Genomic DNA, 18,983 nt, shown 5'->3' on the forward strand with positions numbered 1-18,983 from the left:
AGGATTTAGCGAAAAAATAGACGTCGGGACCTATGCACTAATTCAGTTTCCCCACTAAATTTGGCAGTCAATGGATGGATTGATGGATGGATGTTAATGGCTATACCCTTTGTAACGGGCGGTAGCTTGCGCCACCTAGCCTAACTCTAAAAAGACAAAAACATATGATTCCTCCCGCCCTTCTAAGACCAATTTTCTCCCTCTAACTATCACCAGGCAGTGTAAAATATCACCAGGATGACCTTCGGGGGTTTTGGCAAAAAAGACTAAAAGCATCCTGCCTCTTTCCCGTGGGTCCGTTTGCTCGAAGCTGGTTAACTCTAACCGCAATTAGAAGTTAACCGCATTTCCGCCCGAGGGGGAATTTTAGGTCACGTGACCGGCAGAGGAAGGACGGCGGGGAAACATGGCGGTGCCCCCCGGTTAGTGAGCGCCGCTCGCTTTGGAACTACCATGTCATTGTAGCTGCAATATCGGGTGCGTTAGTCAGCAATAAATGGTTCAGGAGGCCTTCGCTTTGCCTTACCTCACTTGAATCGCAAAGCATACCGTAAGCAATGACCTTGCCACATTTTTTTAGATAGTCTTTCGATTCTGGCCATTCCTAAGCCTAAAATGAACGCGATAATTGTCGGCATGGCAACGCCTTCAGAAAGTGCATTGCCTTGAGTCAATCTGCTGGGTATTGATAGCACGCAGAAGCAGACGGCGTCCCAATAGTCGTTTTGCTAACTTTCCCAAGCACCAAGGGGCATGCTACTAGTGTATAGTTACATGTGCTGCACGTGCTGGCGTCTGCAGTAGTAACTGTTCTAAAGCAAAAAGCCTAAAACAAATTTTGCCTTGCACGCGTCAGCACGCGCAGCCCTCGTCAACTTGGCTAGGTACTTGTAGGTACCTAGTAGGGAAGGGCGCTGAACTCTTAACCGCGGTTAAAGTTTTCCGGCTTCGAGCAAACGGGCCCTGGCGAGAGACTCGCCAATTTTTGTCTGGTCAAACCTTGTCAGCGTTACCCCAGCCCCGGGCTCTCTGGGAAACAGACTTTGCACTGGAGCCACGCGGGAGGGAGTCCCAAATTTCCTCTGTCCTGCCTGTCCCCAGCTGTGCTAGTTAGTTGTCCATCATTCTATTTTCCCTAGATAATTTCCACTAATCCTCTAATCGCTTCTTTGTCATTGTAATCTTTTTCTCTTCCGTCCATTCATCGTCACCAGTAAAACCCAGGGCCCCGGCCTAATCTGTTACCCCTTCAGGGAGGGCAGGGCGAAGCCCCGTGCACTTCAAAACCAAGTGCTCTAGTGTATCGCTATCATTATGGCAGGTGGCACATAATGTGTCTGTCTCCTGAAATTGAGTTCTATACGTCCTCGTCCTCAAAACACCCGTTCTTGCCTCGAACAGCAAAGAACTTCCCAGTGAATTGTTGAACACATCTTCCTTTCTTATGTCCTGCTTTCGCGACCTGACACGGTTAGAGCTGATTTCTCCTTCATTCTTCCCTCCCATATGTTCCTCTCTGCCTCTTTCACTCCCCTTTCCACTGAAGTAGTCTGCTCAGCCCCATTACCTGTGTGTAGGTATTTAAATGTAAGCTTTCGGGTTCGGTTTGTCCATTTGTGTTTAAACTTTTAATGCATAAATACTTGAATACCTTCTGTGCCCACCACGTATCATGCATTTCCGCCATTTTTGTTTACAGTTCAACTTGCTAATTGCCTCCCTGCTCTCAAAAGACAACCATCCCGTGTCCACCTGTACTCCCTCATTTGATGTCCTTACATGTGCTCCCAGTGCCAATCTGCCTAGGCTCCTTTGTCGAATTTCTAGTCCTGATTGAACCTCTGATTTCATGGACAGTACTGCATTGCCAAAATACAGTCCTGGTACTATCACTCCTTTGTCTCCCACGTCGTGAGGCTTCCCTCACGACGTGGGAGACAAATCTGGTGAGGCGGCAAATAACTGAGTAAACTAAACGTTTAATCGGGTGAACTTGTGCCCAAAATAAAGAAGGAAACAAAAGATAACAGTAGAGCGTCGCGGGCGTCGAAGTCGGCGAAAGAGCAGAGTCGAACGCTGGGGCGAAACTGACTGTGGCTCGCCACGCGGAGCCCCTTATGTACATGCGTGGGCTTCTGGAATAATCGGCGTAGAATATTCGACGACTGGAGCTTTCGGAACTTGATCAGGTGAGAATGTTTTTGAACTCACGAGAACGAAACGTTGAAAGAATAAATAAAAGGAGCATTCCACTGGACTGGAATCGAACCTAGACTTTCTGCGCGACAGTCAAGCGCGATAACCACTCGGCCACGCACGCGGTCGCTCGCCGACGAGCGTGGCATTACTCCCCCCTTTAAAAAGGCATTGTCTCGATGCCGCGTAGAAGGCAACAAAGCAGAGCAAGAAAAATAAAAGAATGGCAAAATACGGAAGCTGGTAAAACACAATCCTATCAAGCGTTGCACAAGATCACAGTTCGCAGTCTTATCGCGCGTAGTACGGCTTGAGGCGCACGACGTGGACGACTTCCGGTCGTGGAGGGCGGCGTAATAAAGTCCGTATTCCGTCGGGCATCACCTCGTAGTTTAGATCCCCGAGTCGATGAAGTACTTTGTAGGGTCCGAAGTAGCGCTTTAGGAGTTTCTCGCTGAGACCACGGCGGCGGATCGGTGTCCACACCCACACCCTGTCTCCGGGCTGGAAGTGGACGTCCCGACGACGAAGGTTGTAGTGGCCAGTGTCGACACGTTGTTGGGCTTGAATACGGTGTCTGGCGAGCTGGCGGACTTCTTCTGCCCGTTGGGCAACCACCTGGGCGTCGTCACTTCCGTCGACAGCCTGTTCGTGGGGTAACATTGCGTCCAGCATTGTCGTTACTTTCAACCATGAACCAGTTGGAAGGGTGTCACCCCAGTGGTTTCTTGCACAGCCGTGTTGTAGGCAAATGTGACGTACGGCAACACCTCGTCCCATGTCTTGTGCTCCACGTCAACGTACATGGAGATCATGTCGGCGATGGTCTTGTTGAGTTTCCGTCAGCCCGTTGGTCTGCGTGTGGTACGCCGTTGTGCGTCGATGGCTGGTGTGGCTGAGATGGAGGATTTCCTGCGTTAGCTGGGCCATGAAAGATGATCCACGGTCTGAGATCAGAACTTCGGGAGCGCCGATCCGGAGAACGATGGACTCGATAAAGAACTTGGTGACTTCCACAGCAGTCCCTGCAGGAAGGGCTTTCGTTTCGGCGTACCGTGTGAGATAATCGGTGGCGACGATAATCCATCTGTTTCCTTGCGTCGATGGTGGAAAAGGATCAAGTAGATCCATTCCGATGTGCTGGAACGGTGCGGTTGAGGGAGCAATCGGCTGCAGGAGCCCTGCCGACTTCGTCGGCGGTTTCTTGCGTCGCTGGCACTCGTGGCACGATCGTGTGTAGAGCTGAACGGTCTTCGGCAGCTTGGGCCAGTAATACCTTTCGCGAATTCGGGCCAGCGTACGGCTGTAACCAAGGTGTCTGGACGTCGGGTCGTCGTGGCAGGCTTGGAAGATCTCCGCTTTAAGGTCGGTAGGGATTACCAGCAGCCATGGCGAGCTGTTGTCTCTGAAGTTCTCCTTGTAAAGCACACCTTGTCGGAGGACGAATGTCGGCAGGGCTCTCGAGAAGACGCGGGGGACAGTCCCCCCTCGTCCTTCGAGGTGCTCGACTAGAGCGCGCAACTTAGGATCGTCTCTTTGACGTCGTGCCATGTCGTCATATTCAATGCGCCTAGGAAGCACTCGTCGTCATCGTCGTCGCTGCTGCCGGAAGGCGTTTCGACAGGGGCTCTAGACACGTAGTCGGCGTCGCTCTGCTTGCGGCCTGACTTGTAGACCACAGTCATGTCAAACTCCCGTAGTCGGAGACTCTATCGAGCGAGGCGTCCTGACAAGTCCTTGAGGTTCGCAAGCCAGCAGAGCGATTGATGGTCGGTGACTACACGGAGCGGGCTCCCGTACAAGTACGGACGAAACTTCGTGATTGCCCAGACGACGCAAGGCATTCTCTTTCAGTCGTGGAGTAATTTTTCTCCGCCTTGGACAGTGTCCGACTCGCTTAGGCGATAACTCGCTCGGTGCCTTCTTGCACTTGAACCAGTACCGCGCCAAGTCCAGCATTACTTGCGTCCGTGTGAATTTCAGTTTCCGCATCCTGATCGAAATGTCCAAGAACAGGAGGAGTCTGCAGTCGTCGCTTCAGCTCGTCGAATGCCTGCTGCTGCTCTTCGGCCCATTCAAACTTCTCGGCGTCCTTTGTGAGGTTTGTTAGCGGTGCGGAAATCCTTGCGAAATCTCGAACGAAGTGCTGATAGTAGGCACATAGTCCAAGGAACCTTCGCACGGCCTTCTTGTCTCTCGGCGCTGGAAATGCTGTGACGGCGCGAGTCTTCTCTGGGTCGGGACGAACGCCTTCGTTACTAACCACGTGACCTAGGAGCTTCAGTTCGTCATAGGCGAACCGACACTTCTACGGCTTCAGGGTGAGTCCGGCGGTCCGTATGGCTTGGAGAACAGCTCGGAGTCGTCGCAAGTGCTCGTCGAAGTCGCCGGAAAACACTACGACGTCGTCGAGGTAGACGAGACAGCTCTGCCACTTCAGTCCTGCCAGTACGGTGTCCATTACACGCTGGAAAGTTGCTGGCGCCGTGCACAGTCCGAAGGGCACCACCTTGAACTCGTACAGTCCATCCGGCGTGACGAAGGCTGTCTTTTCTCGGTCCCGTTCGTCGACCTCGATCTGCCAGTAGCCACTCTTTAAGTCCATCGATGAAAAGTATCGGGAGTGGCGCAGCCGGTCTAAAGTGTCGTCGATGCGGGGGAGTGCATAGATGTCTTTCTTCGTCACCGCGTTCAGCTGCCGGTAGTCCACGCAGAACCGAAGCGTTCCGTCCTTCTTCTTAACCAGTACGACTGGAGAGGCCCACAGACTGCTTGATGGCTGGATTATGTCGTCGTTCAGCACCTCTTGGACTTGCTCCTGGATCACCTCCCTTTCTTTAACGGAGACTCTGTACGGTGATCGATGCACAGGGCGCGCGTCGTCCTCGGTAACGATGCGGTGCTTCGCAACGGCTGTTTGGCGCACCTTCGACGATGTCGCAAAGCAGTCACGGTATTCGGCGAGGAGGTTAATCAGCTGCCGTCGTTTCGAGTCCGGAAGCTTAGGGTCGATGTCGAGTTGCGCTGGCGACGTACCGTCTTGCTGGAGGTGGCGAGGATTCGTCAGTAATGGCGGCGATTTCGGCGGAGTTTCGAAGTTCCTCGACGTGGCCAACGGCTGCACCTTTTGTGAGGTGTTGCGTTTCATTCCGGAAGTTCGTCACGAGGACCACAGTGCGGCCATCCTGAAGTTCAGCTACTCCTCGTGCGACGCCTATTCCTCTTCCTAGAAGCAACTGGAGGTTGCCTTCCAGAACAACTTCGCCGCGGGTAGCTGCATCGGTCACGACGGGTATGACAACACTTGATCGCGGCGGCAAGTTCACGTGGTCGGCAGCGACTCTGACGGCGGCTGACGCTGTTTGGGGCTTCTCTGAAGGCCGAACAGGCTTGCGCAGCGTCACTCTGTTCTCACCAAGGTCGATGACGGCGCCGTATGCACACAGGAAGTCCATGCCGAGAATGACGTCTCTGGAACAGTCTTGTAGAACGACGAACTTCACAGGGCACGTCTCACCGTGGATCTCGACGCGAGCAGTGCATCTCCCGACTGGTGTAATGAGGTGTCCTCTGGCGGTTCGTATTTGAGGTCCATCCCACGGCGTCATGACTTTTTGAAGGCGGCGGGAGAGCCTCCCACTCAAAACGGAGTAGACTGCTCCGGTGTCGACAAGTGCCGTCACGTCGTGGCTGTCGATGATAACGTTGAGGTTATTCGACACTGTTACAGAAACGTCGTTTCGGGGCGTTGCAGCATTTGAGTGGGAGAGCTCCGACGATCTTGGAGGATCTTGGCATCGTTCGTCATCGGCAACACCACCTCCTGGCATTGCCGCGCCTAGTTTTCCCGACGGGAAGCGATGGGTGACAGGCCATCTTGGCGAGACCGGTGGAAGGGCGATGGCGAGCGTCGAGGAGATGGTGAACGGAACACCCGGCGGGGAGACGACTCAGGAGATGAAGAGCGGCGGAGGTAGTCCTCGATGTCTTGAGGTCGCTCTCCAAGATGTGGTCGAGGGTCGTTGGGCGCAAACCCTCGTAGGCCCAGCTGGCGGTAGGGGCATCGTCGGTAGATGTGGTCCGCTTCACCACAGTGGTAGCACATGGGGCATCGATCGGCCGTCCTCCAAACGTCGGTCTTCCTCGCACCATTCTGCTCTGGGCGTGGAGCATACTGCGGTGCCGGTGCCTCACGTCTGGAAGCTGGCTGGTAGTGTGCTGTGACGGGAGGTTCTCTCTTGGCGGCGGCGGCGTAGGCCACGACCGGCCGTTCGGGAGCCACTGCGATGGGGACCTCTGGCAAGAAGGCCCGGTGTACCTCCTTGCGAACAGCCTCGGCGATTGAAACAGCGGCGGGTCATTCTGGAGAAGGGAGCAACCGCTTCAGTTCTTCTCGAACCACGTCCCGAATGACCTCCTGAAGGTTCTTGATGCCAACTTTGCCGAGGTCAGGGAGGGAAGATGGAAGGGATGAGGTGGCAGCTACGCTGGCAATTCTCTGATAATGACTCGCCCTGGCCGACAGCGCTCGTTCAATGTTAGTTGCCTCAGCAACAAATTCATCTACGGTCGTTGGTGGATTGCGAACGAGGCCGCCGAAAATCTCGCTTTTCACGCCTCTCATGAGGACGCGCAGCTTCTTGTCTTCGGCGGCTCTAGGGTCGGCACGGGCACACAGGCGCAGGACATCTTCAGTGAAGCTTGTCACACTCTCGTTCAGACCTTGGCATCTTTTTTGAAGGATGTCCTCGGCTCGTTGACGTCGGTGTTGGTTTGTGAAGGTGTGCTTTAGCTCCTCCACGCATGTCTCCCACGTCGTGAGGGAAGCCTCGTGGTTCTCAACCACGAGGCTTCCCTCATGACGTGGGAGACAAAATCTGATGAGGCGGCAAAACCTCTGACCACTTTGTACCTATTATAGTTCCATAGTGCCTTGATTTTCATAATAGAGGAATTTATTTTCCCTTTTCTAAATATATTCTCCTCATGTTCCTCTAGATATTTCCTTCCCTCATTGAGCCAGACTCCCCAATATTTGTATTTTACTACATGGTCTATTTCAATGTCGTGTATCCTCAGGGGTTCTCTCTTTTCGTCGTTAAACACCATTACTCCAGACTTGTCACTACTAAAACTCAAGCCCAAGGTGTTCCCTACCTCTCCACATATTCCAGCTAGTTCTTGTAATGTATCCTGGTTATCTGCCATGAATATTCTGTCATCTGCTTACATCAGTCCTGGTATTACGTCTATTACATTTCTCCCTCCTTCCGTCTTAAAACCTAAGTTCTTTTCCATTTCACTGAGATATATCATGAAGAGCAGAAGTGACAGTGGAAAACCCTGCCTGAGTCCTCTTTCTTATTTCTGCAGGTTGTGTAGTTTCTGCTTCCCATGTTATCACTGCCTTATTGTCTGTACACCTGCTGAAGAAACCTAACCAAATTTGTATCTAAATTACACTCCTTCAGCTGATCCTAGAGTTTTTCCGGGCTCACATTATTGTACGCTCCCTTGATGTCCAAATAAGCTAATCATAAAAGAGTTTGGTTCTTCATTGCTATTTCTATACATTGGTTGGTGACAAATAAGTTATCTTCCACTTCTCTATCTCTTCGGAATCCATTTTGGAGCTCGGCCGGTATATCTTCTGGCCATGGCTCCATTCTACACTTTACTATCTGCAAAGCTAATCTGTATAGAACTGAAGTTACCATTATTGGGTGATATAACTTAATGTTGTCTTTGCTTCCTTTGCCTTTATATATTAGTCTCATCTTAGTTTCCAATCATTGGGAATGCTATCACATTCATTGATAATCACCCCTGTGGTTTCTACAAATTTGCCTTGACAATCAATTTGCTGCCTTGTATTTTTTATATATTATTTCCGGTTAAAAGCCATTTAGACGGCTGTGAAGCAAAATATAGTCGCGCCATTCCAACAAGCCATAGTGGGATTTTGAAAATGTCTGCAATTGATAAAAAAAAACAATTGAATTTGCAAACATGGTGCAATTGCAACCGCCGGCATCTTTTTCACGGTGTCAGTTTTATTTGGTCATACCAGTGCACAGTGAAACGCATGCAAAAGCAGCTGTGGTCCACTTGCAGCCTTGCACTTGTTTTTTTAACTAGGTTTGCGTGGCTCGCATCATTTGCACCCGCCAGACTGCCACCGTGAACCGAACAGTTGTCATTTTGGTTCTGACTAGCTTCATGTCCTACTGAGTAGAGGAGCTGGATTGAGCGATTGAGTGCACGTTGCGATTCCGCCATCGTATGGTGGCCGCCTGGGATCATGTGTCGTTGACCACTACGGCTAAGCTGGTTACGGCCATTCGCCGCCACTAATGTTGGGCTGCCATTCACGAGTGCTTTCTGCCCATTGGCCTAGTTTCCGGAGTTGTATAGACCTTTCTAGCGGCAGTCTCGAACGAAGCGATTTACAGCGCGCGTCCCTGATTTTGAGAGAGTATGTCAGTGTTGCCCGACTGCACTGGGCTGTGGGTTTTCTCATCAGTGGGCTGTGGCAGCTTGCGCAGGAGCGATTCCGGACGCTGTTGGCGGCTAAATTTCTGTATATTATTGTTTGTTTTGTGTTTTATGGCAAATAGAATTTCTCGAGGCTTTTAAGAAAGCATTGTACTATCTTTGGGAACAAAAACAAACAAATGAAAGCTGTTTTTGGTGAGTCTGTGCACAACAGAACAAAATCAAATGCAACTGGAATGTTTTTTTATTTTATGGAGATTTTTCACAATGGCCACAGTTTTGGCAGTGTCGATCTACAAGGGTCTTAACCATCAAATGTCTGGCCACACAAGATGGCCGAAAAGCCTGGGTACTCACCGCTTACAACATGAAATTGAACAGCTCTCACCAATCGAACAACATATTGTACATACCCCATGGTGCCGCATTATCCGGACAGTGTCTATTTGTGAAAGAGCTCGAATAACACAGCATGTTCACTCTGCAGTGTCGACGGCAGTCACTTCGTGACCATAGGGCAAAATCCGGTCTTATTTTAGGGCACAATTTGAGAAGAGCTTGTTTCTTGCACAGCACTAAGGCAAAGGAACTGGAGGGTCTGTTCTGGCCCCTACCCCACTCCCGATCGGCTATTTTGCATGAAGCCCGCGAAGGCTTTCCGGTAGGGGTGTGCGAATATTGGAAGTTTGGAATATGAATCAAATACGACATTGGAAAAAAATAGCTTCAAATATCAAATATGTTTCGAATATGTGTCTACCATTAAGGAAATAACAAATAAAAATATACAAATACTTTCTATGTTGTTTTCCAAACTGAAAATAACAGTTTCAAGTAAATGAAACTACCCAACTAGGCAGCATATAAACAATGCAATTGGTAACACAGCGATTGTACCTTGACTAGTAATCATCTGTCAACTGTACATGAAAGCAGGCAGAAGGTGCAACTGATAAGTTGTACAAATTGACAAAATTAAGTGTGTACAAAGCTCTGCATGTCTGGATAGCATGTAAAAATGCAACCTCTAATGTTGTCACACAAACAACTGGTAGTGACTTTTTTTAAGAAAATAATTGAAATTTCCCTTGTCTAGCCAGTAAGTTAGGTATCAGCTGCAAATGCAAATATTGCAAATTATCACGTAAGAAAATTGTTCCGCATGTTCAGTACATATGCACTCCCTTTTTGCCGTGACAAATGGTCCTGTAGCAGAAAGTACCCTTGCTCCTGCAGCAGAAATTATAAGGTCGCTAGAAAAGTGACTCACAACACAGGCTTGGCAAAATGAAAACACAAACTGCTCCTTTGTCATGAGCTAATACGTTTGCACAATTAACGCACACTTTTTTTGCCAAGTTCGGTGCCCAAAAGTGCGTGCACGTTACCGTCTAAACCAAAAACTGAAACTTAAAAGAAAAATGCAATACTCGATATAAGGTGACTAGCCCCATTGCCATCGTGACCGTTTGTTTACATTCGCCATTTTGGTAACCGTATCACGCAAATTCTCTTGCATCTATAAACTTTTGTCAACCGTTAAGATAAAAAAAAAAAAAAAATTCCACTAGGAGGCTTTATTTAAACGAAAGGCCATCACGCTGGCGGGAAAAGATAACAACGGAGTAGCACTGCGTGGCCTCTCAGTCCCAGCAACCCAATGAGCTCGCAAAGTGTTGTTTTGGAAGACTACCCTCCCAGAGGTGATGGTCGCGCACTCGTACAAGCGCGAGAAGCGCGGCACCTAAAACGCTTCAGACGTAAGCAAGGATTACCTCTGTCGACAGCAAAGAACCATTGTCAAACTTTGACAACGGTGACTAGTGCACAGCATTTATTTTTGTGTTGGCGCGCGTTTCATAAAATCGGTTCTATGAGGCATGTGTTCAACCTTGATCATTTTACTTGCGCGGTAGAATATCGATAGCAATTTACTTTTTGAATACCTGGGAGCTAAATCTGCCTGGACGTTAGATCATGCAAACAAATTAGTTCTATGTATAACGTAAGCGGCAAGGGTTTATAAAAAAATAGATGCAATACCCGCAATATTTGGTGACCAAATGCGGCTTTTAAGGAAACTAAATGTTCAGGGCATGTCCCGTGCGCAGAATATTTGCTATTTGCTCGAATATTTGTACATTGCCCGAATATTCGGCCATTACCGAATATTAGGAAATTTCCGAATATGCAATTCTCGAATCGAATAAGAAAAATATTCTGTTCGTATTCAAAATCTCGAATGTTCACACACCCCTACTTTCCGGAGATTATCTCGGCAGAGATAATCCCCAAAGAATGTCGGAACGGCCCCCCCCCCCCCCCCCCCCCGTCACCGGCCAGTCGATCTTCGCTTTTTTGTTTGCTTCTCGCAAAGGCCGAGCAGGCTGTGAGCCTTGGTATTCCTTGGGTCTCACCGGGGAAGATGACACAAAGATGGTACGCATCCTGAATGGGCAAATAATATAAAAACTTTCAAGAAAAACCGGCGATCCCAATAAAGCGCAGGTGGAGTGTTGCACTGGCCGGGTTTCCACAATCCTTGCGGGTGGCAGAAATTTCTGGCTGATAGGGGTTGTGACGGTGGCAGAATGGCGGCGGCCAGAGAGCTCTTTTCGGAAAGGTCTATAAATAAGAACGAAGTGTGGTCAGTTGTCAGCGCTCACATCTGCGGTCTTTAGAAGAAAGGAGAAAGAGTGACATAAAAATGGGAAACAAAATGAATTTGTTTTGTCATGACGCACTGTAGTTGTCCAATCGCTTGTCAGCATTAGTTTTATTTTTTGTACAACACATGCTGGTGTTGTTGTGAAAGATAAAGCTGGGAAAGACTAGGTACCGACTTTGCAAGTTATATTTTACGGCTTCGTTTTTACTAAAGCCTCTCGAGCAACTTGGGCCCACCAGGACTGTACCAACTTGCCATGCGAAAATGCATGGGAACTTGGTGGACTTCCTCTAAATTTATTTTATTAATTCTACGCTAGTAGCTTCGCCTTCTCAATCAGCTAAACATTATCTCAAAATGGTGCCACAAATCATTTGACACCGGTGCAGTAGCCGGTGTCACTCTACACACGCACATGGCTAAACGGGCAAGGCCATAAGAACAGCCAACCACAGCAAGGAGACGAATGAAAGGGATTTTCAATGGGTTGATCCGCAATTGAATCTCTTTGATAGGATTTTTTTGCTGGAATGGAAAAATATATATCATCAAAAAATAATAATATCCGAAAAGAGCTGAATCTTGGTAGTCTTCCCTCATAGAACTTTGCCATCGATGTTCACATCTGCCGGCCTCACTTCCTTCATCTCTGTTCATGCTTCACACTTTCTGTTTGCATTGGTACCATCGGCTCGAACCTTTTGCCAGGTTTCTTCATACTTTCCGACGAAGCCAAGTTCAAATCCACATATTTTGTCCTGGGTTTTCTTGGACTTTGCAAAGAATGCTCCGAGGTTCTTTTTAACACCTTTCATTTCTTTGACATCATCAAGGTGTCGCAAGGAAGCAAAAGAATGAGAGTTGCACGCGAGAGATTTTTCAGCCAAAGATTGCCAGTCGTTTCCAGTCTCCATTATTTACTTATCTCCCATCTGGGCTTACTTTATTTCTGCCGAGGTCACCTGGCCTGTCTGGTTTCTGGCGGTGGGCCATCTTTTGGTGCCTTTGCGTAAATAGAAAATTGTTCCGAAAAGCGGTAGGCTGGCTGCCTTGCGGGGGTGGTATCTCTCGGATATTCAGGAAATTCCCAGAAGTCACTACAGCCGTCTGTTTTTGCTTACTCACTCTAGTTTTCACAAAAGAAGCGTCAAGTCTCTTTCTGTCCGCAAACGGACAACCGGCGGGAGAATGGTTGTCTCTTGGCACTCCATAATTGGTCGAGTAGGGCTCGCTGGAAGTAGGATAGAAGGCAGGAGGCTACAGAGCCTCAGAGTGAGTGGAGGGGAGAGAAGGGGATGCTGCACTGGGCACTTAGGGGCCCCACGGGGGAGGGGGGGGCTGCCCCTTTTTCTGCCAAAACAGAAAGAGTGAGAAACGTCTCTCTCATGCAGCGTACCGGACAATACAGCAGGCGCTGCAGCTGACCAAGCAGGCTCAGACGAGTAAGTGTCTTTTCTCTATTGTCTCACGACCCTGTAGCGAGAAGGGCCAGAGATCACTCATACTTTTCCGTTGCTCCATCGATTGGGGTTTCTGACACACGCAGCACTCTGAGACTAGGCACCGCATTTGCTCGTATGTCTGCTTCGTCTTCCCAATTATGGTTTGCAAAGGTTTGCATCATTATCTCCCCTTCCCCCCCCCCCCTTCCCCAAAAAGAAAATATCCTTTCTTTTCACATTCCTATGCCCGTGGTGTGGATGAAAGGCAAGCATTTCTCTTCCACAGATATTCAGGATTGGGGTAGCTTTCAAGAGCAAGGTTTTGAATGCCGTACAGATAAAATAAAGGCCAAGCGAGCTAGAGAGCGCTATCCTGGCAGCCACCGAACCGGTAGCTGCGGGACTTGGGGCGCAGAGGAGCAGTTTTAGCAGAGGAGGCCGCTAGCTCAAGGCCGAAATTGCACTTTTGTAGACCTGCGCTTGTGGCCATTTCCTCGCTCGATGGCGCGTAGGTGGGCAATGATTGGATGGTTGATCCAGAAGGCATTCCACTAATGTGGGGATTTTCAAATTTTTGAATCGCGAGGAACACCCATCCCTCTTGATGGTGAGCCTTGGCATTGTTTCAATAAAATAGTGCAGAAGCCTGCAGACCACGTAGCTCGGATCTGCTAAAGTAATTGAAAAAGCCCTTAGGAAGAGGGAGGCAATACTTCTGGAGCCCACGAGGCTACTCTGGGGAACGTTCCTGGAAACCCAGTTTGTGAACCGATGCTTGAATAGCGGTCGATTTTGACACGTTGCCGGCTTGCTGGTTTGGCTGCCATCAGGATGGCGCACCTACGAGACCCAGTTTGCGTGTTTCGTGCAAGTTTGGTGAACAGATACATTGTATGGCAAGTGTGTTCTTAAAAAGCAGCCAAACTTCACTTCTTTGACGCCCACATCTAAAGGAAATCGGAATAGTACAGAAACAGAAGCACGACTTGAAACTTGCAGTGTCGGTGAAAGAAACGCCTTCGAAGGCACTTTGCCAGCCACACCATTCCTTGAGGAGACAAAGGGCCCTTTTCCCTTCCCCCTGATAGTGCCAAGGCAGCCAGCTGCCCTATTCAGAAGGCAGACTTGCATTTGTCCATTGAATTGCACGTCACATTCTCACGAGTTTGTTTCGTACTAAATAAATTGTCGTGGCATTCTTAACGTGACAATCATGGGAGTTCAAAAATTGCAACGAAACTAGTAAATGAATGCATTGCTTCTAAGAGGTGGGTCTGGTGGCCTTGAAGATAAATCCTGGGAAGGCATATCGGTAGGAATGAATCATTGAGGTTCTTCTGTGTACCACTTTGGAGTGCTCCTGCATGTGTACTATATAGACCCTTTCAGGCAGCATTTCATGGGCGCCGCCATCTTGACGTCACTTGACCCTGCCGCCATAGCCGACCTTCAGTTTCTCGCCGTTGCTCCGCGTTGTGTGCTGCAACGGCCACCACCGGAGCTGTGTTTTCGTGTTCTTTTACGTTCCAGGTTGAAATCGTGTAGGTCTTTTCGATATTTCGGGCTTTCATTCAATCATTTGATATCTATATTTCAACATAGCTCTTGTATTTTTTTATTTATGGAATGGAATCGGACGGCGAACGGATTGAAGATACAAGACTATGGCCTAGGCATCGGAGACCATGTAAGTTCATCACATTGTTACGTTTTTGTCGTTAATTAAGGGCAGTGAACACAATTGCGACATATGCAAATTTCAACTGACGCAGTAAGGCGATCACAGTCGTTCTGCTAGCTGCATATGCACGCTTTAGACATCTTTTCCGTAAAGCCGAACTGCATGTAAGCGATTTTGTGTGCGACGAGACGAGCGACGGCGACAACGACGAGCGACGGAGATTTCTCACTGTCGCCCGTCGCGTTGCTAGGTTTTTGGATTTCGAGAAAACGTCGCTCACCTTCTTGGTCGCTTGCTCCTGTCGCTTCCATGCGGTTTTCCTCTTGCGCGACTAACCGAGCGACAGCGAAGCGGGGTCGCCGTCGCTTGTCTCGTTGCTCGCCAATTCGCTTGCATGTGGTTTATGCTTAATTAATTTCGATGCACACGTACAGCATTGAGTCATTGGCTCCTCAATATTAAGAATAAACCGTATGCAAGCGATTCGGCAAGCAACGAAACAAGCGACGGCGACCCTGCTTCGCTGTTGCTCGGTCAGTCGCGCGACGAGGCAAACCGCACGGAAGCAAGCGACCAAGACGGTGAGCGACGTTTCCGAGAAATCCAAAAACCAAGCGATGTGACTGGCGACAGTGAGAAATTTCTGCGCTCGTCGCTGACTCGTGGCTGTAGCTCCTCTTATCGCACGCAAAATGGCTTACGTGCGGTTTGGCTTTACGGAAACAATGTCTAAAGCGCGCACATGCAGCGAGAAGCGCGACTGCAATAGCCTTACTGCGTCAGTTGAGATTTGCATGTCGCAATGGTGTTGACGGCCCTTTATTAGCGACAAAAAAGTAAGAATGTGATGAACTTACATGGTCTCTGAAGCTGTGGGCCATAGCCTTGTATCGTCGATTCATTCGCTGTCCGATTCCATTTCATAAATAAGAAAATACAAGAGCTATGTTTATATATAGATACCAGATGAAAGCCCGAAATATTGAAAAGACCTAAAGAAAACACGAGATTTCAATGCAGAACGTAAAAGAACACGCAAACAAGGCTCCGGTGGTGGCCGGTGCAGCACATAACGCGGAGCAACGGCGAGAAACTGAAGGTCGGCTATGGCGGATCGGAAAGTGCACGTAGGGCGCGCCGACTGGTGGCAGCTCGAGTAACTGACTTCCTGAAAGCGTCTATAGGTAACCAGTCGTATGTGTTGTCGTACAGTATTCTGCACATGCTCGACTGTTCAATACATTTGAGATTTTCCGAGCACTCGGTGTTAGAAAAACAAGCCTGCCGAGCAACTGCAATTTAATCGGGAAAGCTGTTGCGAGAAATGATTTTGCCCATTCCACTAGCAGCTAAGCCTTCCTTCTGACCTTGCCACTTCATCGCCATATTGCCGATGTCTCGCATCGTGGGCTTCTGTCCCATTGAGTCCTGTTCCCCGACGCTCGAGGCAGTAGCCTGCTGGGGCAGTTGGTTCAGGGTCATGTGCCCTCCTTTCCAACGTGTCTTTTTGTCCGTCCAGCCTGTTAGGCCAGTTATTGTCTAGGCATTGTATCTAATGGAAACTTTGCTTACATGTTAAAGATTACGAGGTGGTCTAAACGAAGCCTCAGTTCTTTGCTAGGGCATACCAGTTGCCGATTGCTTTTTCTGGGAGGTATACCGTCGCCATTTCAATTTAATTGTGTTCTTGTTGAGTCGTTTGCCCCGAGTGATGGCATGGTATAAGGCTCGAAGAAGTAATTAGTCACAAGGTACCTGCTGTGATGAAACTTGACTATTTGTTTATTTATTTATTTATTCAAATACCTACATCTCCCAGTTCTGGGCATTATTGTAGGGGTGTAAGGCGATACAAAACAATAGCAAACGATAAAAAGAGATACACAAGACATTTTGTGATGCAGAAATAGTGGATATGGCATTTTAGGATAAAAATACAACATTTTGTTCAATATATAAAAACAAAGTATAGTGACTGGCGCTATTAGAAGAGCATAGTGAAAAATTATTCCAACAGTAAGTTGTTTTAGGGCAGTAGGACTATAAACTATAAAATGACTTTGACCTAGCTCGGTGGTCATGCACTGGGCACTTGATGGGTAAATTTTGGGCAAATTGTGACATCCTAAAGTACAGTAAAACCTCATGAATAAGTTTGTCAAAACCATGATGAAACAATGTACGATGTGGGAAAACATAACAACCAACAACGCTTTTGGGCACCTGTACATGAGACAGGAGGCAGTGCTCACACGCACCATTTATTTCACCTAAACTTTCACAACTGTGGATTACTACCATGTTGGTACAAATACAGGTTGACTTCTTTTTTGCAGCTGTTATTTAAAACTATACTCTGTGTCACTAGTTGCGTGCAGTACAGGCAAAGGCAACGCCAAGCGAAGGGGAAAGGGCAAGCACTACGAGGGCTGAGGTGGAGGAGAGAAACCTCCTCTCCTTTTTAGCATTCCTAGGGCTCTCCCTTTCTCCTGTCGCCCTCCTCTCCTATCCTGCCTTCCTAGTGCTTGCCCTTTTCCTCTTCGCCTGGCGTTGCCTTCGCCTGCACTGCACACAACTAGTGACATGAAGTATAGTGTAAAATACCGAACAAGCACCCACCTAACAGTTGGATATAATTTCCAAAGAAATGGGATGAGTGCTCGGTAGGCCCGAGAGCAGAAAAGAGAAAGGGACACACGGTGGGTCCTTGTTTGTGGAGGAAGCGGCGTTTTCAGGTTGCATGGTGTTGCATGTTTCAGCTGCCCTGGGACCCGAGGCGGAGTGCATGCCTGGCCAGCCGCTGCCTCCCCTGGCTGTCACGGACAAGGGGGGGGCGTCGCCCTCCTCGGACTACAGTGCCCACTCGTCCAGGTGCGTTAGACGGCGGTGTTGAGGGGAAGCTTCTGTAGTTAAAAAAGCAGAATTGCCCGTATTATAATTGTCGCTCATTGTAGCAAGTAGAGTAGCCATTGAAGAGCTTGCAAAATAACCTCTGAACTCCTTCCCGGCGCAGTCGGTACAGGAAGGCAAGCAGGACTACTGCGGCAGAAAGCCGTGGCGTCGAATGTGTTGCATCGCCTACCGAGGGCGAGCGCGGGTTAGGTATTGAATACATATGCTGCGTCGTTGTTCGGCCCAAAATTTTAAGACAATAGCAAAAGACTGAGAGGTGCACGAGGTCCGAGGGCAGAACTGCAGGAGGGACGCATGGTCGCATGGTCCGACCACCGAGTTTGCGGCCGTTGAATGTGCCCGGCAATGCGGTGTGGGCGAGTGCGGTGCTGTGTTTGCAGTGGGCGGGTGGTTGCAGGCACGACAGCCCGACGTCTAGCGTGAGCAGCCTGCACAGTGTGGGCGGCCCCAGCGCCCTGGTCACGGCTGTGCTCAAGCCGACGGCCCCGAGCCTGACGCCGTCACTAGCCAACTACTACAACGAGGCCCTGATTGGCCACGTCACGGGCTGGCAGGCGGACCACGCCGAACGCCAGGTAGGAAGCTTTTCTGCTGCTTTTGTGGGTGTGCACCCCCGCTTACTGCACCGATCGTCCTCGAACACTTGTGCCAAGCTGGCCAAGTTGCTCGTCCTTTTTCAAATTCAAAAACGCTTCCTTTTTTTCTTTTTCTTTTATTAATAAAATGAAAGCCGTTTACAATTCCCTGTAACGCCGGTTAGAGCGCAGCTCTTGAGGAAGGTGGAAGCGTACTGAGGGATAGGTGACTCCTTGAGGTCACGCGACTTCAGGGGGTCACGTGACCTCAGGGGCTCACGTGACCTCAGGGGCTCACGTGACCTCAGGGGCTCACGTGACCTCAGGGGCTCACGTGACCTCAGGGGCTCACGTGACCTCGGGGGTCACATGACCTTAGGGGGTCACGTGACTTTAGGGGGTCACATGACCTCAGGGGGTCACGTGACCTCAGGGGTCTGGGGGTCACGTGACCTTTGGGGGTCACGTGACCTCGGGGGGCCACGTCACCTCGGGGTGTCACGTGACCTAGGGGTGTCACGTGACCCCCTAAGGTCACATGACCCCCAGAAGTCACGTGACTTCAGGGGGTCACGTGACTTCAGGGGTCACGTGACTTCTGGGGGTCACGTGACCTGGGTAGGTCACGTGACCTCAGGGGGGGGGGGGGTCACGTGACCTCGCGGTTATGGCGACGGCGACGCCGACGCCGACGCCGCTCAAGCCGGAAACAGGCCCCTAAGAGCTGCGCTATAATATGGAATGTTTCCTCTAATCGCGGGTTTGTTCCACACGCACTGGCACTGGTGACTTCGCTCCCAGAATTTATCGCACTCGCAGAGTGTCACACGGTGTACCGGTCCTGAACGAACTTGCTAGAGTGCAAACTGATGCTGCCGCCATCCATGTTGTAGCAAGAGTACTGACCTCAAACCGAAACTAGTGCCCTGATGTTTGACATAACAGGTAGGAACGCAACACAGTGCGGTCGCTGCTACGTTTATATTTGCAATGATTAAACCATTGGATTGTCA

General features: G+C 49.5%; 1 protein-coding gene across 6 annotated transcripts in view; it reads left to right on the top strand.

The window, feature by feature from the left end:
* Positions 1-18,983, top strand: part of LOC8029686 (WW domain-containing adapter protein with coiled-coil) — a 122,956-nt gene that overhangs the window by 95,179 nt on the left and 8,794 nt on the right. For 4 of the 6 annotated variants that reach the window (XM_029995512.4, XM_029995519.3, XM_040503803.1 and 1 more), the window contains 3 exons: positions 12,751-12,801; positions 17,242-17,353; positions 17,793-17,970. In XM_029995512.4, coding sequence (XP_029851372.1) covers positions 12,751-12,801; positions 17,242-17,353; positions 17,793-17,970 — 341 coding nt within the window. The remainder of the gene's footprint in view (positions 1-12,750; positions 12,802-17,241; positions 17,354-17,792; positions 17,971-18,983) is intronic. The other 2 variants (XM_040503802.1, XM_029995522.4) reach the window with 1 other exon arrangement.

The sequence above is a fragment of the Ixodes scapularis genome, unplaced genomic scaffold (genome assembly GCF_016920785.2).
Source record: "Ixodes scapularis isolate PalLabHiFi unplaced genomic scaffold, ASM1692078v2 PGA_scaffold9__187_contigs__length_104089568, whole genome shotgun sequence".
NCBI lineage: Eukaryota > Metazoa > Arthropoda > Arachnida > Ixodida > Ixodidae > Ixodes > Ixodes scapularis.